Source organism: Panicum virgatum, chromosome 4K (genome assembly GCF_016808335.1).
Source record: "Panicum virgatum strain AP13 chromosome 4K, P.virgatum_v5, whole genome shotgun sequence".
NCBI classification, from domain to species: Eukaryota; Viridiplantae; Streptophyta; class Magnoliopsida; order Poales; family Poaceae; genus Panicum; species Panicum virgatum.
In genome coordinates, this window is record NC_053139.1 from 4,568,878 (window position 1) to 4,596,477 (window position 27,600).

A 27,600-nucleotide genomic window follows, 5' to 3' on the forward strand; every position below is an offset into this window, starting at 1 on the left:
CTCTTGTAGCTCCACCACATCCCCGGCGGTCTGGTGCGGCGGCGGCGGCTGTGGCAGCGGTGGCTGGGGGTGTCAAGGAGGCCGGCAGGGCTTCGGCCGCTGGCACTTGGGGTGTGGAGGAGGGTGGCGGGGGCGGCGACTGGGGTGCCCAGAGAGGGAGCGGCGGCGCCTCCTGGGGTCGCTCCGTCAGGGGGCGGGTTTGGCGAGGCGCATGGGCGGGAGGGGGTGGGAGGATTTTTTTTTTGAGGGAGTCGGTACTGTGCGATAGGGTTAGAAGGCAGGGGTATTTTGGCCATTTTGGAAAATTTCTCCCTCCTTTTTTCTAAAAATAAATATTATATTATCTAAAGTGTCCAGGAGTAAATATGCAAACTTAAAGAGTGTCCGGCTACAAATAAAAGATTGAGTAGTGTCTTGTGGCAAAAACCACTATTGTAAAGTGTCCAGGAGCAAAATTACCCTCGCTAGAACTACACGGAGACGGACGGCGAGCAGCTTCGGAGGCGGCGCCTTGATGACGGCGCGAAGCCGTAGGATGCGAGATCGGACGGCCCGGGTACGGTGAAGACCGGCGACGTCAGGACCGCTTGATCTCGCCGGAGCTCGTAAGAGACAGGGCGCGCTGATCCGGCGGTTCCAACTTCCAGCTGCTGTCCGAAACTGCCCCTTTGTCGGTTTGCTTCGGTGGAGTTAGTCGTCAGTAACATCTAACGGCAGTCCTTTTTTTTTTATTGAACGGGCAGTCCTTTTTTTTTTATAACATGCTTCTCCGATTCATCAGATGAAGAAAGTTTACTGTTCAGTGTCGGTGTGGACGAGAGTTTTGTCCATTGGAATCAGGAAAGTTACTGATAAGGCCTCCTCCAGAGGTTTCGCCAATTGTCAGCGATATCATCGGCTGATGAAGCAATAAAGAAAAGAAAACGGCGATTGCAGGCTCGCTAGCTGGTAGCTTTTGCATGCTCTTTTTCTTCGACGTCAGAGAAAATCTGACGCCAGCCGGCGACTTCGACCACTGTTGGAGGAGGCCTAAAAGATCCCAATCGCGTCATGATGTTAAGGTGACTGCTTACCATTAGGCTGACACGCCCCTTTCCCGTCGGCAACCAACTTGTCGTTCCGAAACGTTGCTCCACGGACACAGACAGAGAGTATCTTGTCAGAGGAAGGGGATGTGCGTTTGGTTTTTTGACTTTCTCTGACGAGAGCACGTTCCATCACGCCGCTGTGGCACTAGGCACACGCAGCCATTCAGCAGCGGCTCCGGATAAGAACAGGCCGAGAAGAAGGGCCGTCGGGAAACGGAGCTTTCCGTGACAGGAACATCGTAAGCTGCAGTGCTAGGTAAGGTACCGAAATTCTGAGAGACTGAGACCAATACTATATTCGAGTCCAAGCTGATCTCCACATGAAAGCGTGTCTAATCGCAAGCGCTCGACGTCAGTGCTAGCTGTACGGCCGGGTCGACCAGCGCTGAAGCTAACACAGCCAAATCATCAGCACTCTAGTCTCCAGCAGTTTAACTTTTCAAAAAGTCTCCAGCAGTTCACAGGTACTATGTGAAGTGTTAGTTGCAGACTTGCAGTCAAGCAGCAAAGCCCTGAGCTGACGTGCAAACCGTCTCCCGGCATCTTCTGTATCGTGCTCGTTTTAACCGTTTTTATTTGTTCTGATGGCGCATTCAGAAGCTGGAACTCCCACGATTCAGGTTGCAGCCAGTGGTGGCCTCCCGGCCTGAAGTCTTGATCATCAGTTGCGCGCAATCAAGTGCCCATGTTTTCATGGCGCCAACAGGCCACCGATAGGATCAGCCAATGATACAAGTGTAGAGAAAAAAAATGGACAAAATTGGCTCCTCGTGCTCGTGCATGTTTGGTGAGAAAAATGGGTTGGCAACACCAGACGTGTCCTTTTAAGAAAGAATATTAGAAACAGTACAGGCATCTGGTAGTCTGATGCATGACAGCATGAAGCACGGGGCTCATGCTTCATCAAATTATCTTTCAGTGCTAAATCTGCAGAGCTACAGTTTTTGCTTAATGAACAAAGATTTTCAGTGATATTTTACCTGAGGAATTTGAATTTGAAGCAACTAACAAGATATAGCATATAGGACCGACATGCTTACTGAACTACCACAGCATTTAAACTGAATTATTGCGGCAAGCAATGCATAGCCATTAGGTACTCTGAAAAACAATCCAGAAGTTAGAGCAAGTATTATAAGATACAGTCAGCAGGCTAAATATAGTTCCACATCAGCAGAATCTGAGGTGGAGGAGTGAGAATAGAAGAGAGAGAATGGAGTGGGCAGCTGGTGAAACGGCGAGCTGCACGCCCGGATTGAGAAAGGTTTCAGCCTTCAGCCGGCAACCAATGCATGCACCTTTCTCTATGGAGCTCTCTACATACAGGGCATATTTGGATCCATGGGATTATTTCTAGCCCTTCCTTTTCTAGCCCAAAATCTCCAACGCTAGTTCTTGGCTATTTGCAAATGGAATTCCTTTACAAATAGCTCACCTCAAAAAACTATCCCACCTAAGAGGTGTTTATTTGGGCTATTTCGAGTGGACCCCACTTATTCTCTCACTCTCTCTAAAAAAAAGTGGCACCCAAATGATTGGAAATGTACTTTATTAGCCAAATAGCCTCAAATAGCTCTTGGATCCAAACATATGAAGAGCTATTTTATTGGAGTGCTATTTGGTTGGGCTAAATAGCTTTAGCCCAAATAGCTTTAGCAGTTGGATCAAAACACGCCCACAGCTGATGCATGCACATGCAGCCATTAAATGCTTGCAGCCGGCTCTTAGTCCATCCACTATACTAGCTGACTACGTCATTAGCGGTAAGTGACATGGCAGTTTTATTTTGCCAGCAACCGGCTAACTTATTAGCCATGCTCTTAAACCCCGTTAAATCACGAGCCAGAAAAAAATTCGTTCGCCACACAGCACGCACGCCAAACAGGCGAGGTTGCTTCCCGGACACTCCAACCCCAGCCTTAATCCGGGCGTTAGAGAGAAAGCGAAACGAATCCAGGCGTTATCTCGCGGATCGCCGGACGGTTGTATCGGAAAATTCGCGCGCTCCCTTGCAAGGCACAGCATCGCCGTCACGGCGTCACGTCGCCGGTCGACAACGACGGCCGGCGGCGCCTCCTTTGGCGTTCGCGCGTTAGTCCACGCAGGGCTCCACCGGAGCGCCCTGTCCTCTTGCGAAATCATGGAGGGAAGGAGGAGGAGGAAATGCCACCTGTTCCGTGCCCTGCAGCGGCGGCTAGCTAGCTCGAGTTGTTGGGGGAGGGTTCTTGATGGTTTGGTGACTTGATTGGTGCGCGACGGCATGTACAGGCTCCAATTATGGATGCCAGAGGTTGCAACCGATTAAATCAAGTACAGTAGGCGATTGTTTAGGAGTAGATGCGGATCCTGCTGCGATGATGTGTATGCAAAGCTTTCTTGGAATGTGCGGATGAAGGAAGGAGCACGGAACCTGATCGAGCTGTCAAACTTAAAAGACGTGCTTTGACGTCGGTCTCTGACTCTCTCCATGGATGATGAGCCAGTCAGCCATCCGGATAATCTTGTTAAAATAACTCCAAGTTGCTGAATTATTGTAAAAGATACTATCTGATAGTTGCTGAGACTGAAACTGAACACGTACTGATGCTGCTCTCCATTTCATTTATCTGAAGATTCGGTGAGGTTGACAGAGAAGTCACAGCACTGTGACTGATGACGAAAGATGGTGATTCATTCAGAAAAATTCTCTGAAGAACCAAACAGTCTCTTCTGACGACAACGATGTGCTAAATAATCCGTTAATTTGGTTACAGTTAAGCGCAGTTTTCTCTCACTCTCCCTGGATAATAACGGACTCGCAACTGCAAGTCTGCAACCGCATCGGCGTGGCCTACCTGGTGCCAAGTTCGCTGACGAATTGACATGGCATCCGCCCGGCCGGCCGCTACGAGCTGTGGCTAGTAGTGCGTGTCGCTTCCCTCCTCCATGCTATTGGAGTTGGTGAGCCCTAGCTTTTGAGGTTCGGGTGTAGGTGTCACGGAGATTGATCAGGCACTACCACAAATGTAACCAACGATTTCGATGGGTTTTTTTCTTAACTGTAAAGTCATATCAAATGCCTCATGTAGTGTTGGCAGATGCATACGCTGCTCAAGATGCTGGCCTCCCTGTTGCTGACAACGCTGCTTGACCTGCTACTTGTTGCCTGAACCGGGAAAGCAGGATCAGAAAGCAACAAGGGTAACGTCTAGTTGGCACGAGCACGAGCACGAGCACGAGCACGGGCAGACCCCGGTGCTGTTCAGCTGGCTTGATGGACGTAGTTGTAGCAGCAGTCGCTAGCCAACTCTGCTTTTTTTCTCCTCTGAAACAAGCACAACTTTTTGGGCCATAAACCCTAACAACTACTGCTTGGCTATAGGGAAATGGTACGAAACCGTGAGATACGACGAACTCGATGATGCTATCTCCATGACTACAGACTACGGTTACCTAATCAAGGTATCGAAAAATCGGGTTGTTAGTTGTGAGAACCGCCCAGTTTGATACTATTTTAAACAAACCGCCGGTCATTATCATCCAGATGAGAGTTAACACGTGCTTGCCGGAGAGCGTGCCACGTGTTATCCCACATCTAGAGACACGAATAACCGACACGTCATTCATCCAAAATAATATCAAATCCGGTAGTCCCGGTATGTGCTCCAACATACGTCCAGAATCAGCATATGCACATACCGTTTACACTCGAATACATCGCCAATAATCCACAAAGAGCAATTTTACACACTTAATATTACAAGTTCAATATATGAGGGTTTCAAACTTCACTTACAAGCCTTGAGCTCACGAAAGTCATATTAAACACAAACATAAAGTTTATTGTATTTACATGCTCTCACGAAACTCGATTACGATAAAGACTTACTTAAGATGATGATGCCTTACTCAAGGACATCACCACAGCCACAACGACCTACTCCTCCCCCGCATTAGGATCAGCGGGGTAGAAGTGGCCGAACACCACTTCCGGTTCACCTGCAACTAGGTTTAGAAAGCAACCTGAGTACAAAAGGTACTCGCAAGACTTACGCGATTACATAAACAAGGATCATGCAATGGCTCAAGTAAAAACTTTAACGTTAAGTAATTATTGCATAAGCATTAGCTCTCTACACTATCACCTATCAGAATTAATTAATCTTGCCCAACCCCAAACACTTTTAGTTGATTAAGAGAGTAATATACTCTATAACTGATCATAACTATATCATGAACCATTCCTATCATAATCGAAATTCTATGAGGAGTTCATGGGATAAAGAGCTTGCTCATAACCGAGAGCGCGGCAATTCGAATTGATTATAACCTTGCAAGTGTGTACCACTTTACCCACACGACGCGAGGACCATGCGACTCACCCAACCGATCACGCCGGGCAAGGGGTACTCACATCAACCGTTCCCAATGAGGCTCGATCATTGAACCTCACACCTAGCTTACGAGTAGAGACTTAGTTCCACCAGGGACATCTCTAAATTTTCCTACACATAGGTCCACCTGGGGACACACTAAGCATCTCTGCATAGCCCGTAGTCACGTAGCTAGGACTGCACATCAATGATCAAGTCAAAGAAGGTAATGGGCTCATCCATACCATTATATTGGATATGTGGTAGCACGGAAAGGTGCTCAAAACCGACGTCATCCACTCAGTCCTTAATCGATCCAAGCGGACTATGCCCATGTGATTTCATTCTCTAGGCCCTACCATTTCGCTCAAATCTCGATACTACCAAACTCTTAACAACCCAACCGAACCAGTGCGATCAAGGGTAACCGGTAGAAGTGATCCTCCAAACCATTCCTGTCTAGCGAGCAATAGAAGTATTCTAAGCAGGGCTAAGCATCTAGTCAAGTTAAGTAATTAACTAACTAACTAGTGCCAAGAACAAGGATAACAAATCAAGGAAGGACTATGCATCAAGATAGGTACAACAATGCAATACATACATACTATACATATATAGCCCACAATACCCAAGTGGAATAGCTAAACTAAAATAGATTAAATAGGTGCAAGGAACATGCTTAGCTGCTTGCCTGGGTTAACTTCGGGTTCGACCACGAACGGGATTCCGAGTTCCGGCTCGACGGATTCGGTGGGCTCCTCGGGTTCGACCTCCGACGGTTCGGTCACTATAATGCATGAATGCAATGCAAGAATTAAGAAATGAACTGAATAACAAGCATAAATCACCATTTAAAATGACCATGCAGAGAACAAGGCGAATAACTCAAGAAAATTGGTTTTGCAGCAAAAGCATTTTCCTATAAGTAATCATAAATAGATCAATTTTCAGCTACTCTAAGCAAGATAAATCGGGAAAGGCATGAAAAATAAACTAAACAAATCCAAAAAAATTATCTTAGATACTATGCATGAAAACAAAGCTAACAAAACTGGTTTTACTATTTTCTCACTTTCCAGTAAAAAATTCTATATTAAACCATTTTCATACAAAGTATAAGAAAACAAACTAAAACTTTGATAAACAGCAAGGAATGATGTGAAAAAGTTGCACCACTGAAAACTAAACCTCACAAGGAGTCTAACAAAATTTATGTTAAAATTTTTAGAGCAATACACAAATAAATAAGCATTAAACTCACTTTTGCAAGATAAAACTATAGATAAATATATATCAAGGTAACATGCAAAACAATATTTTTCTTGAGTAGATATAAGCTAGAGGAATCCAACAAAACAAGTTTTATAATAGTTATACACGAATTTCTATGGATTTTACAAGATTGCAGGAATATAAAACCTAAGAAAACCCTAGCAAAATGCTAGGTGCACCCGGGTCTGGCCAGCCCAGAGGCCGACAGGCCGGGCCCACTGACCAGCGGCCCACCCAGGCCGGGTCAAGGCGAGGCCGGCCTTGACCGCGGCGCGGGCGCGGCCACGGCGTCGCGCGCGTCGCGCGTGCGCGGCGACGGCGAGCGGCGGCGGTGCGACGAGGCGGGGCCAGAGCGGGGAAGGGGAGGTGCGCACGGCGATGCGGAAGTGGCGGCGAGCCTCACCAGCGGGTTGGACGGCGGGGAACGACGACGAGGGGGCGGTGCGACGGCGCTAGGCGGCTGCGGGCAGAGGCGAGCGGCGGTGGCCCTGCGCAACGAATGAGGAGGCCGGGTGAGCGCCGGAATCGGAGGAGGAGGGTGAGAGGGAGCTCCCCGCGCGAGGAATTGAGCCACGGCTCACCGGAGCGGGCGAATCGACGGCGGGGAGGGAACTCGGGCGGCGGCAATGGAGAAGGAGATCGGGAGCTAGGGTTGGAGAGGAGGGCCGGTCGGGCACGGGAGCTAGAGGGGAGGGGGAGCAGGCGGCCGGTGCGGATAAGGACGCGCGGAACGAGGATCGCCGGCACGTGGCGCGAGGATGGCCGGCGGCGGCGACGCGTGCGGCGCGGTGCGGCGCGCTCCGCGCAAAACAGAGAGAGGAGGAGAGGGAGAGACTGACGGGTGGGCCCGGCGAGGGATTTTCATTTTCTTTTCTTTTTTTTCCTGGGCTGTGACATTAGTTGCGTTAAGTCCTCAGAAAGCGTCCACACCATTTGTGAGTAGCTAGCAACTGTTTTTTGCATTGTTGAAAAAAAAATTGAACGTCCAAGAAGAACAGGGAGGAGACAATTTTCATTTCATAGTTTATGTTATTTGTAAAAGGGGTGATTCCCAAGCTGTGGATGCTTTATGCAAAGAAGTCCAGAATCAAGGGCACAGCAAAGTTGAACCAAGTTGTATGAGGTTGTCAGTTGCATAGATTATAGAAAGTTGGTGGAAGATGATTAGGGTAAAGCCAAAGGTGTTAGTCTCAATAATGAAACGCCCCCTAGTAGACAAGCATCAAACCCGGCTGGTCCAACTCGAACAGTAGATACGCGCGCCCATGCTTCATACACTCAATCATTTAGCTTTCATTGAGCAACACATTAGGATTAGGAACTGGAAAAATATCTAACCCACATTTTCATGCATAGTGGACGACTAGTCTTTCTTGTAGTACCCATCCATCTCAACTCACCACGGAAAATAAGATGATTTTTTTTTTCAAGTTTGGTTATTTAAAAGGTGTATGATACTTGATAGGGAGGAGCAAAGATCTTCCTGCTATGTCCAAAACGACTTGAACCCAGGTGGTTCTTCGGCGGGCGTACGACAAGAGCTCCAACAACTTGGGCCATCTCAACATCTTGTGCCATGAGTGTACAAAATCTCTTGTCAACAAAAGATACATCTCAAAAACAAGAGAGCAATTACCAAAAGCAGAGCAGAATTTGACGTTTGATATGATACAACATAAGGAGAGAAAAAAAGGAAAAGAGAGAAGAAAAGCAGCACAAGTTTCCTCCAAGAAGAAAAAAGAAAGAAAAAAAAAGAAAAGAAAAGCCAGGCCATGCATGCACAACAACCGAGTGGTAGCATTAGCAGTAGACTAGTAGTTGTTAAGCCCGCCGAAGGAGACTGACACGAGGTGGGCTAATGGCGCAACAGCTACATCCCAACCCACGCCATGGCCGCCCTCTATATAAGCAGCGGAGCTCCGCGAGCCCTCCTCATCAACCGAGCAGCGATCGCAGAGCTCGGAGCACTCGCCTAGACACCAGCAATGGCGGCGGCTCGTCTCGTCGTCGCGTTCCTCGCCGTGTCCTCCGGCTTCCTGGCCGTGTCCGGGCAGAAGTTCAACGCCATCTTCAGCTTCGGCGACTCCATGTCCGACACCGGCAACCTCTGCGTGAACGGCCCCCCCGCCGGCCTGACCCTCACCCAGCCGCCCTACGGCGAGACCTTCTTCGGCCGCGCCACCTGCCGCTGCTCCGACGGCCGCCTCGTCGTCGACTTCCTCGGTACTACTACTATTTTTCAAACGCGCCGTTTCCCTCCAAAAAAGAAAAAAACAGAGCACCTTGCTCTGCTGCTCATCCTCTGTCAACGAGACGTGACGTGGCGTGCTGATCCGGTGTTGTCTGCGCAGCCGAGAAGTACGGGCTGCCGCTGCTGAAGCCGTCGAAGCAGGGCGGCTCCGACTTCAAGAAGGGCGCGAACATGGCGATCATCGGCGCCACCACCATGGACTCGGGCTTCTTCCAGTCGCTGGGCATCGCCGACAAGATCTGGAACAACGGGCCCCTCAACACCCAGATCCAGTGGTTCAAGCAGCTCATGCCCTCCATCTGCGGCTCCACACAGGGTACGCCGGCCATCAACGCCGCCGCCATTAAACCCCCTCTCCGTGAATGCGTGGTCCACTCTGCCAGCGGCCATTAATTAACGATGAACGATCTAACGTGACGGTGCTCTGATTTGATCCTGATGACGACGGCAGCCTGCAAGTCGTACCTGTCCAAGTCCCTGTTCGTGCTGGGCGAGTTCGGCGGCAACGACTACAACGCCATGACCTTCGGCAGCTACTCGCCGGAGCAGGCGAGCGGGCAGAGCGCCACCATCGTGGACGCCATCGGCAGCGGCGTGGAGCAGCTGATCGCGCTGGGCGCCGCCAACGTGGTGGTCCCGGGGGTCCTCCCCGTGGGGTGCTTCCCCATCTACCTGACGCTGTACCAGACCTCCAACGCCGGCGACTACGACCAGTACGGCTGCCTGCGGCGGTTCAACGCGCTGTCGGCGCGGCACAACCAGCTGCTGCAGAGCAAGGTGACAAGCCTGCAGGGCCAGTACCCGGGCGCCCGGATCATGTACGCCGACTTCTACAGCCACGTCTACGACATGGTCCGGAGCCCCGGGAGCTACGGGTTCAGCACCAACCTCCGGGCCTGCTGCGGCGCCGGCGGCGGCAAGTACAACTACCAGAACGGCGCGCGGTGCGGCATGGCCGGCGCGTCGGCGTGCGGCAACCCGGCGGCGTCGCTCAGCTGGGACGGCATCCACCTCACGGAGGCGGCGTACAAGAAGATCGCCGACGGGTGGGTCAGCGGGGCGTACTGCCACCCGGCCATTGGAGCCTAGAGGGAGCTCCAGGAATCAGCATCAAGGGGTGACTGGCTGGCTGGTTTGGTGGATGGCTCCTCAAGTTAGGGGAGCGGGTGATTAATTGTTTGGTTTCTCTAGCTGGAAAACAAGAAGATGCTCTGGGAGAATAATCAATTAAGCATAATTTTCTTGTGTTGATCATGTGACAGCGATGCTAGTGCCCACTTGCGTAGTGTCTATGTGCATGCGATGGGGGAGGCTGTTTATGTTGTTGGATTTTGAACTTCGTAAATTCGTCCGGAATTCGGGGCACGACTCGCACGAAATCGTACTAAAATCGTCCTCATCTTTCCACGTTCCTTCTCTACAAAATCTAAGGGAGATGCCCAAAGCTTTTGCGTGTTCAGGAAAGGAAAAAAAAAAGAACCTGGCCGGAGGCAGCTAGATTTCCCGGTTGCAACGTTGCGATGCAGCCTATGTTCACTGCAATTAGGAATAGTATGGTCCTGGCAGACCAAATTTGGCGGCAATAATTAACGGCGATCATCAGGCCGTGTAATATAAAGTACCAAAATGCCCCGGCCCTTTGCTTGAAAGCGTGTGCTTTGTCCCTGTCCTCTCCGGTACACGGCAACCCACACCTTCCGTACTTCTCGAGTGGAGAAGTTGGACGCTTGGACCAGGTTGGTGCTACCGCCGGGCCCTCATACAGCTACAGGGCGCACGGCTGCAGCACCCACCGACGAGGCCCAGCTCAGCACGCGAAACAACCACTGCAAACTCGGCCCGCCGAGCCGCTTGCCCTCCCATCCCAGCCCCTGAAGGCCGGCCGGTCGCCATTGAACGCCGCTGGCAGGGAAGGTACCGCCTTACTTTCAACTTTTAGTTCATTTAATTTTTTAACTTTAAGTTTGACCACTCATTTTATTTAAAAAATTTATACAATTATTGTTAAATTTAAATTATTTTTAAAGATCTTATATCAATAAAGTAATCCACAACAAAAAAAATATTTTACACAAATTTTACACCGTGACATGCCACAGTCGGGGTCAGGACGTGAAGGTCGGTGACTAGTAGACCACCGACACGTGGGCCCTCGTCTCGTCGACCCCTTTATAAGCCTCCCCAGGGCCCAGGCTCGTCACGAGGCCATCGCGTAGCGTACCGGACAGCTCTTTCTACTCCCGATCACGCCCATCTGCTCGCCGTCTCCGCTGCTACTAGCTAGCTAGGGCGCGGCATCGCCGCCGCCGTCGTGTCTCGGCGGGATCGATGGCGAAGAGGAAGTCGAGGAAGGCGAAGGCGCCGCCGAAGAAGAAGCCGGCGAAGCTGGACACGGCGTTCGTCTGCCCGTTCTGCGGCCACCCCGACGCCGTCGGGTGCCTCATCGACCAGCACATATTCGCCAGGGCGTCGTGCCGCATCTGCCAGGAGAGCTATGCCACCAGCGCCAACGCCCTAACGGAGCCCGTCGACGTCTACAGCGAGTGGATCGACGCCTGCGAGATCGCCAACGAGGGCGTCGACGCCCGCCCGCCCCGCCGCCGCCGGAGCTACGACGATGACGACGATTTCTGATCCTGCATCGCGCTAGCTAGCACCACCAGTTATTACTGGTTGCAGGCAGTTGATCTGGGACATGCAAGATCGATGCGGTTCTCATGCAAGCTTGTTTGCCCAGTTTTTAGTTGCGTTACACTGCTGGTTTTGTTTGCATCAAGCTGTTCAGCAGAAATTGTACATCGATGGAACAGGGGATGAATGGATCGTAAGATGTTAGATGAAACCTTGAATATTGGTTCCTTGTTTGGTCTTGTGGTTTAATGCATGTATATATGAGTACAGACGCAGTTCGTCAGCCTTGTGTTTGCCGCTTTAGCGGCTTGGAGTCGTTGCTCTCCTGTCCTGCAAACCCTAGTTTTCGCATCAAATCAGAAACCTCTCGTGTTCTTTGATATTGTCTGAACGATATTGCAATCGGCAGTTGGCTGATGGACCATGCCGTACGGTGGCCTGGGACACAGCTTGCTAAGGCGCGGCCCAGGCATGGCACGGTCTGGCCCACGTCGTACTTTGGTGGATACTATTTTACGTGAGTAATATGCACCCTCGGTCCCTGAACTTGGCAGCGTGTGTCATTCCGGTCCCCAAACTCCCAAAACTGCAGCGAGTGTCGTACTTGTTAATTGGTTCATGGGAGGCCCAAATCACCACCTTGTTAAACCTGGAACTGACATGTGGGGCCCACATGTCAGATCCACCTCTCTTCTTCCTCTCCCTTCAACAGCCATGGTCGGCATGGCGGCGGTGCGGCATTCCCCACCGACGCGCGGCCGGCCGGTGTTGTGGCGGGCCTTGCCCGTATCCAGGGCAGCCTAGCGGGGTCGGCACGCGTGGCGCAAGCCCGCGCAGGGGCAGGGGCGGATTGACGGGCAGTCGCCGGAGTCCCATCCCCGGCTGCGACCCCTCCGATTCCACGCACCCCCTCGCCCCACCGCACACCTTCGCTGAGCATCCTCGAGCCCGACCGAGCTCTACCCCGGCCAAAAGCAGCCATCTCCGGGCCGCCGGAGATGCTGCTCCATCGGACCTCCGCCCCCGCTTGTCGATCTCCTTCCTCCGGCCCTCCTCCGCCTGATTCAAGTCCGTGGTGAGGATCCTCGGGACCCCCTCATGCTCCCCGGCCCCTTTCCTCTTTGCTTCCGGCGCCGCCACCGTCGTCGCGCCACTACGCTTGTTAACTACGCCGCCAGCGTGCGCCCGTCGCGGGCCGCCCCTGCGCAGGCCTGCGCCACGCCGCTGCGCGTGCCGACCTCGCCAGGCTGCCCTGGATGCGTTCGAATCCCGACGACTATCAGCCCAGGATCCCCACGAGAGGGAGGCAGCAAGCCGCCGGGGTCGGCCGAATGACCCCGGTAACTTCGCGGGTTAGGAAAGAAGGGAATGGGGGTCGGCCGTTAAGCCCACCAGCCTCGTTCCCCACGAACCGGGAGCAGGGCCCATTCGAACTAACCCGTTATTAACTCCAAGGCCATCACGCTTCACCCCCTACGGAAAGCGTGGCATGCGCCAACCTTCCAACTCTGAGCGAAAGGAGCGCGTGGAAGGACGACACAAGAATGGGGGTCGGCCAAAAGAGCCCCCCAGTGAACAAACCAAAGCAAGAACCACGCCGAAAGAATGAAAATTTCATTGTTTCGTTAACGAAAATTACAAAGGGTTATCGGCTCGAAGCCATTACAAGATACAAAAGCATCGCCACCTAAGTGACAATTTTCACTGTCTTGGCGGACATGGCGGCCGGGCTACTCGGAAAGCTCGAGAAGCAATCTCCGGACCACACAGGTCTGGAGGAATGCCCTCCTCGCAAGCCTTCGTCTAGCCTCTCCTCCACCGAAGACCTTGCGGGGGGTCAAACTGGCGAACAACACCCTTGACGCCACCTCTCCGAGAGCAACCTTGTCGCCAACACAGACGGTGCGAAGAACAGCAACAAAGCCTGGCGCCGATGTCATGCCTGTGGCGCTTCACCACCTCTATAAGCTGGAGGACACCGCAGAACCAGGCCTTCGCGGGCCCTATGTTCTTCTGCTATGTCCACTGAGCTGAGGGATGGTAAAGACACTTTCTTCAGCTATTGCTCGCCGCTCGCAAGCATTCTTCTAACATCAAGACCTAAGGAAGCCGGTCTGCCCAGTCTGGGGGTCGGCCGCGGAAGACGGAGGGAGACATTATAAGCTAGGGGGGAGGCATGAAGCAAGAACTGGAAATGAAGAGGAAAGGGCATCCAAGGACCCCTATTTATAGCCGAGAAAGGGCATCTAGCTTGAACCAGCCGCAGGGGCGAGGTTTGAAGCAACCCGTGAAGGCTCGGCGCCCAACGGGCTGATGGCGCCCTCGGCTAGCGCACCGCGACACGACCGGACGGGGCAGAGCCGAACCCCTGAGAGCTGAACCGTGCAGTGTCAGCACTAGCCGCGGGACAGCGAGCGCCATCATGACTCTGGCTCGCCCTGCACACCGATGAGTCCCGTCACCAAAAATAAAAAAAGAGAAGGGCACGCAGCCCGAAAACTTTTTTCGATGGGAGGGTGCGTAAGCCTCTGCGCGAATCGCTGATCCGCCCACAGGCTCAGGGGCTACACCCACTGGGTGTGCGCACCCACAGGCAAGAAAGAGGAAGGACGAACCACGTCCCACGCTCGCCGCAGAGACGAGAGATCCCCCCCCACGCGTCTTTTAACAAACCCGCGGGGGTCAGGGGCTACTGTTGGGGGTAAGGATTATGGGTACCCCAACTTAGTCCAATAGAGTGGAATCAAGCTGACAAAAGAGTGACATGAGGTGGTTGAAAGCCAGAAGAACAGCTGACGGGCCGCAAGGCCCAAAACTAAGGAAATGGCCCACTCCGATGACAGGAGCCCAGCTCCTAGCCGACCCTCATGGAGGAGGGTGCGCCTCGCCCGACCCTCACGAAGGAGGGTCCGCCTCGCCTGCGACCCAGAGACGTGGGTTGCCGGGAAGACGAGGGACATGTCGGGCGGGGACGGACAGCCCAGAGTGGTCCCGGGAAGTCAGGGACATGACAGCCCTCTCCGCCGGTACGGACGGAGAGTGGGCAACGGATCCGGCCCGCGCAGATTCAGGCGGAGGCACGGCCTGGATCTGCTGTCAGAGCCCACCCGCGCCGGGCTACAGCCGTAGGCCACATCAGGGAAGATGCGGTGTCAAAGCCTGGAGACGAGGGACGCGGAAGCCAGGCGGGAATTGAGTTGGCAGGCAGATATCCCGCCTCCGCCCGGATACGGGGGGAATCTTGTCAGAGGACGTACGGAAAGGGCCACCACTCAATGGCCAAAAGGGGGTCGGGAGTCGCCTGACCCCTGCCTTTTGTTCTTTCCCTCTCTATCTCTCTCTTCCCTGTAAATCCTCACCCTTTGGGCTATAAAAGGGGAGGCGAGCCTCATGCAGGGGATCCGCATTTTTTACACACGCACACACACACACACGAACCAGTGACTTCGGACCCTTGCTCCCTCTCTCGCCCGTTTGTAACCCCTATTGCAAACTTTTGAGTACAAGAGCACAAAGCTCGAACTGACGTAGGGACATTCTGCCCGAACCAGTATAAATCCTTGTGTCTTTGCTTGTACTACCATTCGAGCCTGTGACGCTCACACAAATCAACTTGCCGGTGATACGGAACACCGACAGGTGGTTTTGTAATTACACTTCATTTAATATTTCTAATTAGTGGTCAAAGCTGCTAAAAATTTTCATAAAATTTTTTTCACCCCCTAACCAAACATGGCCAATAGGTGGGTACTCTCTCCACTTCAAATTATAATTCATTTGACTTTTATTTACTCTATAAGTTTGACCAATGGTCTCATTTAAAAAGCTGAAAAATATACAAATATAGTCAAATTTAAATAATTTTTGAAGAACTTTTATTAACAAAGTAAGCCCCAACAAAGAAGTGATATTTTACATAATTTTTTAAATAAAACGAGCGGTCAAATTTGGGATAAAAAATGTCAAATGGATTATAATTTGAAATGGAGGAAGTACTGTACTACTATTCACTTCTCATCCATAACAATTAACTATTCACGAAATGATTAGAACCGTTTACTTTTCTCTTTGCACAATTTATTGTTCGAGCTTATATTTTAAACTGTTCTATGTGCATCCATAGTTTTACCAGATTTTTTTATGCACCTTTAGAGGTGCATGTTGTGGACTTGTCGTTGGTAATACAATACCACTCTAACCCGCTGCAATAGCACTATAGATGCGTGGGTTAAAAACTTAAAATTATATATTCATTAATCCAAATCCACCATCCATCTGGCCGCTGTAGCGACCATCATCAACAGCGAAGTAGAGTCCTGAATCGCCACGCTTCTCCCCGACGCCGTCGTCGATGCTGACGAAGAGCTGGAGGAGCTCTCGCCGCTCTGAAAGATTTTCTACATGCCTGATCGCTTTGTCCGCTTGTTTCCTCTCATCGTCGTCGATCGACGCGGGAAGATTAGTCCGCGGAACGCGATAGCTTTTGACCTCTCGAAAAACGAAGATTGGCGTGGATCGTCTGAAATAAATTACAGGATGATATGATTACTGTCCTGTCCAGGCAACTATCGAGCCAAGTCACCACTCGAGACACCGAGCTCTGCCCACCGCACACCGATCGAATCGCAGATGACGCAGTGCGGCGGCGGCGGCGGCACGGCGAGCATGGTCTCGCCGGTGGTCTCCCGGCACCTGCGCACCTACCGCGATTCGATCCGGAGAGCCTCCGTCCCCGGCGGCCGGTGCAGGGCGGCGCTGCGGTTCTTCCCCGCGAGCAGCGACGACGCTTCGGCGGGAGAAGGGGCCTACTGCTGGTCGTCGAGCGCTAGCTCGGCCTCCAGTCCGGCCTTGGACGCGTCGGCCCGCTGCTCGCCCGCGTCCGCGTCCTTCTCCTCCGACGGCGACCTGTGCTTCTCCGGCTGCCTCGATGGAGCCGAGGAGCTCCGCGCCATCGCGCTGCGGATGGTCCACGACGGCTACATGACGGGCCTCATCCGAGCGTTCGGCGCCACCGGTGGCTCGTCGTCGGCGCACTGCGGAGGCCTCGGCCCTGGCCCCAGACACGAAGAGCTCCTTCTGGGGAGCTGGTTCTCGGAGCTGGACGTGGAGTGGGTTCTCCATGCCAGGGAAGGAGACGAGCTGCGGCCGCACCTGGAGGATGGCTGCGCTTCCCTCCTCGATCTGATGGAGAGCTGGATCAAAGCTCTCAAGACCATGGTGCAGGTGCTCTGCGTCACGCAGCTGGAGCTCCGCGCCAAGTGGCCGGCCGGCGGCGTCAGGAAGGCCGTCCGGTACTTCCTGCTCCTGGCCACAGGGAAAGCGGCGGAGCGCGAGCAGGAGGCGGCGCAGCTCGTGTGGCTCGCGGAGGCGAGCGTCCTCAGGATGCTTGACTTCGTGGACGCCGTCGCCGACGCCGCTCTAGACGACGACCAGGCGGCGGCGGAGACGCTCCCGGGGATGCTGCAGGTGTACACCTGCGTCGTGGATGACTCGCCGGCCGTCCTGGCGCTGTTCAAAGAGGCGCCATGCACCGCCTCCATGTTCGACGCCATGAACGGCGTCTTCCTGCGGAAGAGGAGCAAGCTGAGCGACGCCGTATGGAGCCTGACGGAGAAGGTCAGAGCTTCCTTCATGGCGGAAGACTGCTGGAGAGTCTCGCCGGATGAGGTGGGCGGCATCCACAAGACCACCAGGCTGATGATGAACTACGTGATCCTGCTATGGCGAAACGAAGGTGCGCTCAATTTGGTCCTGCAGGACCAGCAGCAGCGCTTCAGAATGTTCTTGTCAGAACAGGATGATTACTGCTCAAGTTCAAGCTCGGTTGCCGACCTCATCAAGAACATGATCTCGTCCTCGGAGAAGCAGCTCGAGAAGGCGTCCAATTTCATCTCCGACCCCGGATTGCGGTACATATTCCTGATGAACAATTGCAGCTTCATCTCAGAGAAGGTTTCATTTTTGCTTCTGCCGCTGTTTGAAGATTACAAGACCGAGAGGTCTAGAGGTTCCAGGGAAAGACTTCCCCCGATGGAGGATTGTGTTAACCAGCCTGATCGAAGTATTCAGGCAAAAATAGAGATGGATTCGAATCTGGATGGCCTCATCAAGATCCAGAGCTTCATGGAAGCTTACCTCAATGCCTCTTGGGAGCCGGTGATGTCTTGCTTGTACCATGACATCCCTCTCGGCTTCCTGAAATGTGGCGGGGCTCTAGATAAATTTGAAACGGAATTCAAGAGAACATACGCCATGCAAAGGATGTGGAAGGTTCCAAACCCTGAGCTTAGGAAGAGATTGCGCGAAGCCGTCGTCGAGAAAGTCATCTCAGGTTACAGCAAGTACATGGCGGAGAGGATGGCGAGAGGGAAGAGCAACGGACCCCGCACGAGCACTTCCCTTGAACTGGAGGAGCTACTAGAAGAGTTGTTTGAAGGATGAGTGTGTTGGTCGGTGTCACTGACATGCAGGCCCCACTGCACTGGGCCGCACGGCAGTGGGACGAATCCCATGCAGTACTGCAGGAGGTTTGTCCAGTGTGTTGTGTGTTGGTGACAGACCATCGGTTTCCTTAAGTGGGAAAATTAGAAATAAGGACAAATTATGCATTAGACAACGTCTCTAGTTGCAAAAATTCCATTTACACTGAGCAAGTTCAATTATTATTAGTCAAGCCAATGACAAAACAGATATTGATCATAACATGTCTGTACCTTTTGCTATGCGATAATAATTGGGGTCACCACTATGACCAAAATGTACCTTTTTCCTAGCAACGGAGGCTAGAAGCAGGATGATGATAGGTGGACAAAAATGAATGATATTTTTGAGCAACCGAACTAATTTATGATATAAGAGAGTGAGATGCTGATAATATGTTGGCCTCGCTCGTCATATAATGAATAATTGCATTTGGACCACAATGCCGAAATATTTTGTTTTAGAAAAATGTGCCAGAGTACCATGCAAACATCGTAAAGAGCCTCTTATTATTATTATTATTATTATTATTATTATTATTATTATTATTATTATTATTATTATTATTATTGAACCATCTTATATCATACATGATGAGCGCAAGCCCATGGCTGGATGGGCCTGCAAATGTGAAATGATATATGTCGAAGAATGAATCGCGCACATTAGCATTAGCATGTACCAAAAATCTTGTTTGAAACGTCATTTTTTTTATGACCCAAGAACAAAAATTAATCTTGATGAATCAAAATGGCCATTCATAAATTTTTAGAGAAAATGTTTCCCTCACTTTATTACAAGAATAAAGCGTACAAAATTCAGTTCTAAACCGTTACGTACTCTAGGCGCGTCCGCCAAAGCAAGGAGAGGTCTCAACAATCCACAATATCCTGAGTTACGGACGTTACAGCAATTGGAGAATCAATGGCTGAGGTGTGAGTGGACACTGTCATACTTTCCGCAGCCCTGTAGCCGTGTAGGTATCCATCCGAGGGTGACGCTGCCCAGCTTGACGTCGTGGTAGAGGCGATGCTCCAGCCAATCCTCGGTGCCCGAGCCCCCCTCTTTTCCATCTCCCCAGCAATTACCTCCAGCTCCTTCTTCTTCTTGTCCTTGATCAGCGCGTTCCAGCTTCTCAACATCTGGGCAAGTTTTGTAAAAACCTGCTCCATTCCGCGCCACAGCTCCCCCTGAAAACACAAACCATTACGCATTTTATTTCTCCGTATTGGCATGTTATTTCTGTATGAAATTTATTCTAATATGTTGTTTTACAAATGGTTACATAGTTCACATGGTATATTTGATCACACCACCATTGCATAATTTAATACTATAATTTGTTTTGATCACACCACCATTGCATAATTTAATACTATAATTTGTCTATGAAACTGTGCAATGAAACTATACACTGAAAGAGGTGATTTCATTTAAGTGTCTAGTTGATGTGGCAGTCTCGATAACTGTGCGATGACATCTCCCCTCAGACTGGCCGTAGTACAGTATTGCCATTTCTAAACGTATTTCCGTACGCCACTCTGATTCCTTGGGCCAATACGACCTAGCACATGGGCCATTGCCCTTTGTCTTCGGCCACCACCCCACGGGGGCCGGCCGCAAAAGAAAAACCAGGCGTCTCACCAATCGGGGGCCCCACTGGGCTTCCAAACCGGCGCGGCCAACCCGCCACCCGCTCCGCCTTCCCCCCCACTCCGAGCTCCGATCCGACCAGCGCCGCCGTCTCGGCGCCCGCCCGTGCCGGCGTCGCGCGCAGGGAAGGAGGACCGGCCGGCCGGCCGGCCCGCCGCCATGCCGAGCTCCCCGAAGGTCTTCTTCGCCTCCTCGGCCCCCTCCTCGCGCCGCGCGGGGGCGCTGCGCCGGCTGCTCTCCTCGCCGGCCTTCTCCGCGGCCTGCCTCCTCTTCGGCCTCGCCGGCTTCCTCGCCGCCGCGCTCACGCTCTCCGCCTCCCCGCCCGCCGCGCGCAGCCGCTGCCCGGACTCCTCCCGCCCGCTCTCCGTCTCCGTCGCGTGGGACCGCCGCCCCGGGGATGTCTCCGCCGCGGGCTCCGCGGAGCTCCCCGCCCACCTCGCCACCGGATCGCGCGGCCGGCACAAGGTCATGGCCTTCGTCGGGATCTTCACCGGGTTCAGCTCCATCGGCCGCCGCCGCGCGCTGAGGCGGACGTGGCTCCCCGCGGATCGCCAGGGCCTACTTCGGTTAGTCGCTGGTATCACGGCTTGCTAGGTCGTTTTCGCTTCTGCTGATCGGGATCTAGCTGCTAGGAAGTTCAACTGTTGATGTGTTTGTTACTGCTACTCTGCTGCTGTTAGTAATAACTAATGTGGCGGGATTTGAAACTTGTATTAATTGCTTATAAAAGTTGGTTTGGTAGTTTCCGTATATTCATTTCTCTATCTCTTATCTAAAAGTAACTGTGATCCACTCAAATATTCTGCTAATTCTAATTGGTTCTTAGATCATCAAAAAGGCAAATGCTGATGATCTATATCAGAACTCCTGATAAATTATTTGCCAATATGGAGATCACTGTATGGTAGTAGAATTGTCTATGCTCGGTGATTATCCACTGTCTTTGATTTTTTATCATTGTTTTTCCTTTGGTGATGCTTTCTTTCCCTTACAATGGCTGTCCTTTCTGTTCTCTGCATTGCAGATTGGAGGAAGCTACTGGTCTGGCATTCCGTTTCGTGATTGGGAAAAGCAACTCGAAGAACAAGATGGCTGTTCTTGAAAGAGAAGTTGAAGAATTTGATGATTTTGTGCTTTTAGATATCGAGGAAGAGTATAGCAGGCTCCCATACAAAACGTAAGGAAATAGAGCTATTTACATATGATTTCTCTGTCTCAATTCAGGATGCTGATTTGTCTTATGTTTTTAGGTTAGCTTTCTTTAAGGCTGCCTATGCATTGTATGATTCTGATTTCTATGTTAAAGCTGATGATGACATTTACCTGCGACCAGGTGAGTGACAATATCCCAATATCTCCTTTTAGTGACTGCCTAATAGGCATCCTTCCTTTTGAAATGTTGATGTTTACACTGGTTTCTCTTTGTGCAGATAGACTTTCCTTGCTTCTGGCTAAAGAGCGGTCACATCCACAAACATATATTGGATGCATGAAGAAGGGGCCAGTTTTCACTGATCCTAAGTTGAAATGGTTAGTTTTATTATTTAGTGTTATAATGAACTCCTCTTTTCAGAGTGTTCTTATTGGGAAACTGAATTGATCCCCCTACTTGAGAAAAAGAAATGCCTTGAGTATCATGCTAACTATGTGTAAAGTAGCCATGAACTGATGATTAATCTGAACTTCCGTAGTTGCATTGTTGTACCAAAACTTTTAATTTAATTCATTATGTTTCTGGATGTCCAATCTTTCAGCTTGAAGTTAAATGTTTTTCTCTGTTGTGATGTCTGGCTCTATAGGAAACCAGCCAGGAGCTCTTTTACTTGTCTAGGAGTTGTAGTCGATTGAGTGGATAGCTTTGTTAATTAGGAAAGAAGATTTCGGCTAAGGAGTTAGTTAGTTAGGAATGCTTGATTAAATTAGAAAAGCAGAGCCCTAGGTGTGTTAAATGTCCTAATTAAACTAAGAGGGGTTAGTTTGCTTAAAAATCCTTAATAGTTTGGTTGTGCCTGTGTGCACAGCAGTTGCATTGTATTTGCACATAAAGCCCCCTTGGATGGCATCATTTAGATGAATTGCTTGGTTTATCTCCGGGTTCATGCTCATAAGTGATAACTTATATATCTGGGGAATAATAAGACAATAACTAGTTCTGTTGGTTGGTTCTGTTCTTTTGAGAGATGCAGGTATGAGCCCCAATCCTTCTTACTTGGATCTGAATACTTCCTTCATGCATACGGGCCAATTTATGCTTTGTCAGCTGACGTGGTGGCTAGTTTGGTTGCCTTGAGAAACAACAGGTGAGTTGCAGTCAACATTCTCCCCATCTTATCATGAAACACAAACTAAAGGACGTTCTGTTCCATATACTTTCTACTTGCACATGTTCTTAGTCATACTCAGCAAATATGGTGGTTTGTCTTACTAAATTAGTCTTTGCAACACGCGCACTAACTTCTGGGAAACTGTACTGGCTGGTATATACATGTACTCAGTACTCACGATTACCGGTTGTCATGTCTGCTTAGAATTGAGACACAAATCTTGGTGTGGAGGCATTCCAGCTTACGCGACTTATTTTTAACTGAAATTTGGACCTGCTAACAATTGGTTTGTCATGAGGACGTGCTTCTTCCATCACGAAGAATGCTGTAGCATTAAGTTAGACTTTTTTGTTTCCTATTTTTGGTCAAGTTAACTATGGGATCGATGATGAACAGATTGGTAATACTATATTGAAGTCACAAACCCTGGAGCCTGCAGTAGAACTTCTACAGGAATAGCAAGTAAACCGACATTTTTATAGCTTAAGAAATACCAGAAGATGTGAGACTCAGTTTATCTCGTGGTAGCATTATTGCATCACTGTTGAACCTCTGATCGAGTCATTTTATCTGCTGGTTAGTGCTTACTAGATTCTTCATATGTTTTGTCCAGTTTCCGTATGTTCAGCAATGAGGATGTTACAATTGGATCCTGGATGCTTGCTATGAATGTCAACCATGAGAACACGCATGCACTTTGTGAGCCAGACTGCACAGAGTCCTCAATTGCTGTTTGGGATATTCCAAAATGCTCAGGTTATTTCTTTTCATATTTCTAGATAGTGTTATTAGCAGAAATACGGATTTCAACTGCATTCATACATATTCTTGCCCCCTTGCAAGTACTTGGCTAGCACATACATTTTAACACTGCGTATTATATTTTATCAACTGTACATTTGAAGACCAAAAACAGTAAGCATCAGTAAACTAACCTGTAACGAGGTTCCACAGGTACTAGTGTCTTGTTCATAGTAGTGGTAAATAATTTTGAGAGATGTTTTTATAAGGCTAGAAACTTATAGATGCTGGTCTTCGTATCCTTTCTTGCTAAACCTTTATCAGTTCAAAATGTGTATAGTTTATCATTACAGACCAAGCTGGACATTGCTAACATCCAAATCTATGACCCAGGGCTATGCCACCCAGAGGTAAAAATGCTAGAGCTTCATCAAAGAAAAGAATGCACGGGTGGTCCAACCGTGGCAGCTGAGGTGTCGGAGTCTGATGACCGATGATTTCTTCATGGGAAACACGAACTGCGGATCTGATAGTTGACCTCTGCCCCTAACTCAATAGATGTGCTTGGAGTATTCATTGGATTCGTCAGGTACAATCATTGTGGGATCACTGTTCAAGAAACCTATCCAGGCAGCGTCATAACCTAGCACCGTAGCAAAGGCATCCTCGTTCAGCATTCTTGTCACAGCAGCCTTCATTGCTTTTCCTTTTTGCAATGCAACCATGATGGTCGCTTGGAACGTTAATCCTGTCTCGTAGCAGAGAGGAATTTTGTTGTACAGAAATTGAAGAGAATGCTTTGGCAGTTGAATAGACCACACACACTTTATGATGCTGCGACTGTGACACTGGAAGTTAGCGGTTTGCACGCTTGATATCTGCTGATGTGAGTTCATTTTGCCAATGCTGAGTAGTCCACTTCCTCTGACCCCTAACTGGCGAGTAAGCTGAGCGTGACCACTCTTACCAAAACATTCTCATTCCACATTTCTGACAGTTTTTCCCCTTTGTTTTTGTATTGCGTGAGTAGTCTAATTTCAGGCGGTTAGGTAATTTGGTTGGGGTATCTGATCATGGGGAGTAGTAATGTGGAACGTTATCTCCAGTTGTGTGGCATCGCCATCTGAGATTTGGATAAACATTAACAGAATTTGCGCTCTAGCTGTTTCTGATCTGAAGTCCCAGCCAGTCCATAATAATTCAGGCCACTTGCATCAGCAGCTTGGACGAATTTGCTCGGATGCATTGAAGTTGATTCTGACGCCGCGGCTCTGATTCATACAGTCCAGTCAAACGGCTTGAATCGTTGTCCGAGCACTGGAAGGAACCATCAGCTCAGCGTATCCATCCAGCAAAACGCTTGAGGCTGTGTTTAGATGAAGGAAAAAGGGATGCGAAAAGTCACATCGGACACTGTAGTATACTGTAGTATTTTTCGTTTATTTGTGGTAATTGTTGTCCTACCATGACCTAATTAGGCTCAAAAGATTCGTCTCGTCGTGTACATCAAAATTATGCAATTAGTTTTTTTATTTACCTACATTTAATGCTCCATGCATGTGTCATTTGCTATATTTAATATTTCGATGTGATCTCGATGTGATGGAAAGTTTGGAATTAGGGGTAGTTTTTTTGGAACTAAACACAGCCTGAGCTGCGAGGAATTTGCAGTTTCCTTTTGGTGCCATCCTGATTCCTGAATTGGTCAGGACTCTGGATAGTCATGGCTCGTTGGAGTCTTCTGCAGAGAGACCCCTGTCAGTCAGGGCCTCATGGGGTCTGACGAGTGACATGATAGTGTCTCTGACCCTGGCACCCTGAGACAAGGTTACCGTCTGGGTGTGGCTGCCGCCGAAGCTTTTTCTCAAAAGCCCCGGCCACATGACACCCGCACAGGCAAAGCCAAGCAAGCTGCCGCGGCAGAGCCGAGCGAAAGCGAGGCTCCTTTGCACTAGAAAAACCCATGCCAGGAACGACGGAACGCGAACCTCTGAACCTATACCATTCGATCGATTTGTGATTGAAAACCGGCGACAGGTTACAGCAAGGAGAGGAACGACGAACATGTTGTATAAAGATTGTTATTCCACATGCTGCCGCCGTTGCCGATCGAGACGCCTTTTTTTCTCCGGCAACGCAGACGCAGATAATTAATAGTGACAATAAAAAATAAAAATATTTTAACGGGGCGATCTTGATCGCCCCCTTCCCTCCCTCTCGGCTCTCGTGCTTCAGCTGTGGAGGATGGCCGGGTTGCAGTAGGCGCCGCTGAGCCAGCCGTCGGTGATCTGCTTGTAGGCGGCCTCGGTGAGGTGGATGCCGTCCCAGCTGAGGTGCGCCGCCGGGTTGGAGCACGCCGCCGCGCCCGACATCCCGCACCGCGCGCTGTTCTGGTAGTTGAACTTGCCGCCGCCGGCGCCGCAGCACGTCTGGAACGCCGTGCTGAACCCTGCACGCACAGCCACCAGAAACCCCGGCGAGGAAAAAAAAAAGAGTCAGACACTCAGACTCAGACCAGAGCTTGGAGATCGCATGTGTCGGTTGGGGGAGCTGCGACACCGGGCCGGCGCGCCCGCCATCACCGTCCCATGATTGGGGGGGCCGGTGCGAGATCCCGGCGCCTAAACAAATGCGCCGTGTCACGAGCGTGAGCCCCTATTGTTTTTCTACTCGCCGCCGCGGCGCACGGCACGCCCACGTTTCCGCCCGCGGCGCACGAGCAGCGGCAGGCAGCAACGGGCATGTCGCCCCGTCCCGGCAGCAGAGCCAGACAGAGCGGGCTCTGACCCATGTCGTGCACATGGCATGGACGCGCTGCCTGCTGCCCGTGGTGCACGGGGTTTCAACGCGGGATGGGATTTCCCCCATTCCCCTATCCGGACGGACGCCAAACGCGTCCGAGACTGACTGCCAGGACGGCGCATTGAAGAGGCAGGGCTGGCTCTGCCACGGGGGTGCAGTGGGCCGCCGGAAGAGCCAAGCGCGCCGCTCGAAGGCCGCCGGAAGCCGCCAAGCCGGCGGTCGTCACGGATGCTCGAGGTGCGTGACAACTCGCAGGCCATCATCGTGCGTCCGTCCTGGACTCCTGGCGTTGTGTTCCCCATCCGACCACACACATGCGCGTCGGCAGCGCGGCCAGTCCGCCGACCGCGCCGACGTCGAGCTCACCATGAGAGTTCAACGGGTACGGCTGCCATGGCGGCGGCGAGGAGGAAGAGGAAGAGGAGAAAGAAATTAAACGGGTAGGGGAGCTCGCTCACCGTAGCTGCCGGGGCTCCGGACCATGTCGTAGACGCCGGAGTAGAAGTCGGCGTACATGATGCGGGCGGAGGGGTACTTGGCCTGGAGGCTGGCGAGCTGGGCCTTGAGCTGGCTGTTGTGGTTGGTGGAGAGGTCGTTGAACTTCTTGAGGCAGCCGAGGCCGTCGTAGTCGCCGCTGCTGGAGGTGCCGTAGAGGGTGAGGTAGATGGGGAAGCAGCCGATGGGGAGCACCCCGGGCACCACCACGTCCTTGGCCCCCATCGCCACCAGCTTCTCCACGCCGGCGGCGATGGTGCTCACGATCTGCGGCGTGTACGTGCTCGCCTGGTCCGTGTTGTAGTTGCCGAACAGCATCGCGTTGTAGTCGTTGCCGCCAAACTCGCCGAACACGAACAGGGAGTTGCCCAGGTAGCTCTTGCAGTCTGGTGATTGCGAATTGGAAAATATCGCTGGCTCGTCAGGGACTCCGTGCAGGGGCCCAAGGAAAGTAAAGGCTTTGGCAGCAGCAGGGGAGGAGCAGAGCATGGGGAGCACGACAGGCTTTCAGAAATTGATGGCCGCGCGCCAGTGAGGACTACTCACCCTGTCCGCAGACGGAGGAGGTGATCTGCTGGAACCACTGGAGCTGGAAGCTGATGGGCCCGTTGTTCCAGATCCTGTCGGAGAGCCCCAGCGAGCGGAAGAAGGGCGCGTCCATGGCGGTGGCGCCGGTGATCGCCATGTTGGCGCCCTTCTTGAAGTCCGCCGACGTCGACTTGGACGGCGGCAGGAACGGCAGCCCGAACTTGCTGCCTGCGTCGTTCGTTCGTTCCCGGGGGAAGAGGAGGAAGAAGCAGCAGCCACCGTCAGCACCCGCCCAAACCACGTCATCAGAGAGTCAGCCAGAGCAAGAGCACGCACTGAGGAAGTCGACGATGACGCGGCCGTCGCAGCAGCGGCAGGTGGGCGTGCCGAAGTAGGTCTCGCCGTAGGGCGGCTGCGTGAAGGTGATCTGCGACGGCTTCCCGTTGGTGCAGAGGTTCCCGGTGTCGGTGATGGAGTCGCCGAAGTTGAAGATGGCATTGTACTTCTGCGCCGCCGCCGCCGCCGCCCACGACGCGCACAGCAGCGCCGCCAGCACCGCCGCCGCCGCCCTCATCTTCAGGCTACCCACGAACAATCCGACACCTCAGCTCGGAGCTCCAGAGCAGAGCGAGAGCCTCACTGAGAGCAGGGCGCTTGCACGAAACGGCCTGCCCGTGGCCGTCTTTTTGTAGCCTCGGCCTCGTGAGCCCGGGGCGCCTTTCGCCTCGTCTCGCCAAAACTTTCGCCTCCCGCGCCGTCGGCCCGGCGCGCGTACAGGTGTGCCGTATGCCATGCCCTCCTCCACCTTTCTACGCCGGGCGGTATCCGGGCCGATGCTGATTTTCCGATCGACCGGTGATTCTTTTGCTTCCGGTCGACGACGCGGACACGCGTCCGGAGCTGGGCCCACCATCCAATGTTTCTGCTAGCCGGGTGATTGGAGTACTTGCCACGTGAAAGTGGGAAGCGGTGGGCAAGCTGCT

General features: G+C 51.7%; 5 protein-coding genes across 6 annotated transcripts; 4 read left to right on the plus strand and 1 right to left on the minus strand.

Annotated features, from left to right (window-relative positions):
- The first annotated feature begins 8,522 nt into the window (after positions 1-8,522).
- LOC120702669 (GDSL esterase/lipase At5g45910-like) lies at positions 8,523-10,331 on the plus strand. Of its 2 annotated transcripts, XR_005686494.1 has the most exons (4): positions 8,523-8,935; positions 9,064-9,279; positions 9,415-10,178; positions 10,221-10,331. XR_005686494.1 is itself a non-coding variant. In XM_039986560.1 (3 exons), the coding sequence occupies exons 1-3, from the start codon at positions 8,698-8,700 to the stop codon at positions 10,050-10,052; spliced, it is 1,092 nt and encodes a 363-aa protein (XP_039842494.1). In that variant the 5' UTR covers positions 8,523-8,697; the 3' UTR covers positions 10,053-10,224. The 2 variants fall into 2 exon arrangements, 1 of the variants encoding a protein (XP_039842494.1); XM_039986560.1 differs by having other exon boundaries at positions 9,415-10,224.
- Positions 10,332-11,083: 752 nt separating this feature from the next.
- LOC120705006 (transcription elongation factor 1 homolog) lies at positions 11,084-11,704 on the plus strand. Its single transcript, XM_039989554.1, has one exon. It carries the CDS (start codon positions 11,292-11,294, stop codon positions 11,595-11,597), a length of 306 nt encoding a protein of 101 aa, XP_039845488.1. The 5' UTR covers positions 11,084-11,291; the 3' UTR covers positions 11,598-11,704.
- Positions 11,705-15,877: 4,173 nt separating this feature from the next.
- On the plus strand, positions 15,878-18,342 carry LOC120702670 (exocyst complex component EXO70E2-like). Its single transcript, XM_039986561.1, has one exon. It carries the CDS (start codon positions 16,224-16,226, stop codon positions 18,033-18,035), a length of 1,812 nt encoding a protein of 603 aa, XP_039842495.1. The 5' UTR covers positions 15,878-16,223; the 3' UTR covers positions 18,036-18,342.
- A 1,378-nt stretch (positions 18,343-19,720) lies between these two features.
- On the plus strand, positions 19,721-23,669 carry LOC120702671 (probable beta-1,3-galactosyltransferase 14). The gene is made up of 7 exons (XM_039986562.1): positions 19,721-20,293; positions 20,752-20,904; positions 20,978-21,060; positions 21,158-21,257; positions 21,914-22,027; positions 22,665-22,807; positions 23,186-23,669. The coding sequence occupies exons 1-7, from the start codon at positions 19,887-19,889 to the stop codon at positions 23,287-23,289; spliced, it is 1,104 nt and encodes a 367-aa protein (XP_039842496.1). The 5' UTR covers positions 19,721-19,886; the 3' UTR covers positions 23,290-23,669.
- A 1,114-nt stretch (positions 23,670-24,783) lies between these two features.
- Positions 24,784-27,405, minus strand: LOC120702672 (GDSL esterase/lipase At5g45910-like). The gene is made up of 4 exons (XM_039986563.1): positions 26,954-27,405; positions 26,636-26,845; positions 26,053-26,475; positions 24,784-25,241 (listed from the first exon to the last, which is right to left on the minus strand). Exons 1-4 carry the CDS (start codon positions 27,189-27,191, stop codon positions 25,024-25,026), a joined length of 1,089 nt encoding a protein of 362 aa, XP_039842497.1. The 5' UTR covers positions 27,192-27,405; the 3' UTR covers positions 24,784-25,023.
- Between the last annotated feature and the right edge of the window lie 195 nt (positions 27,406-27,600).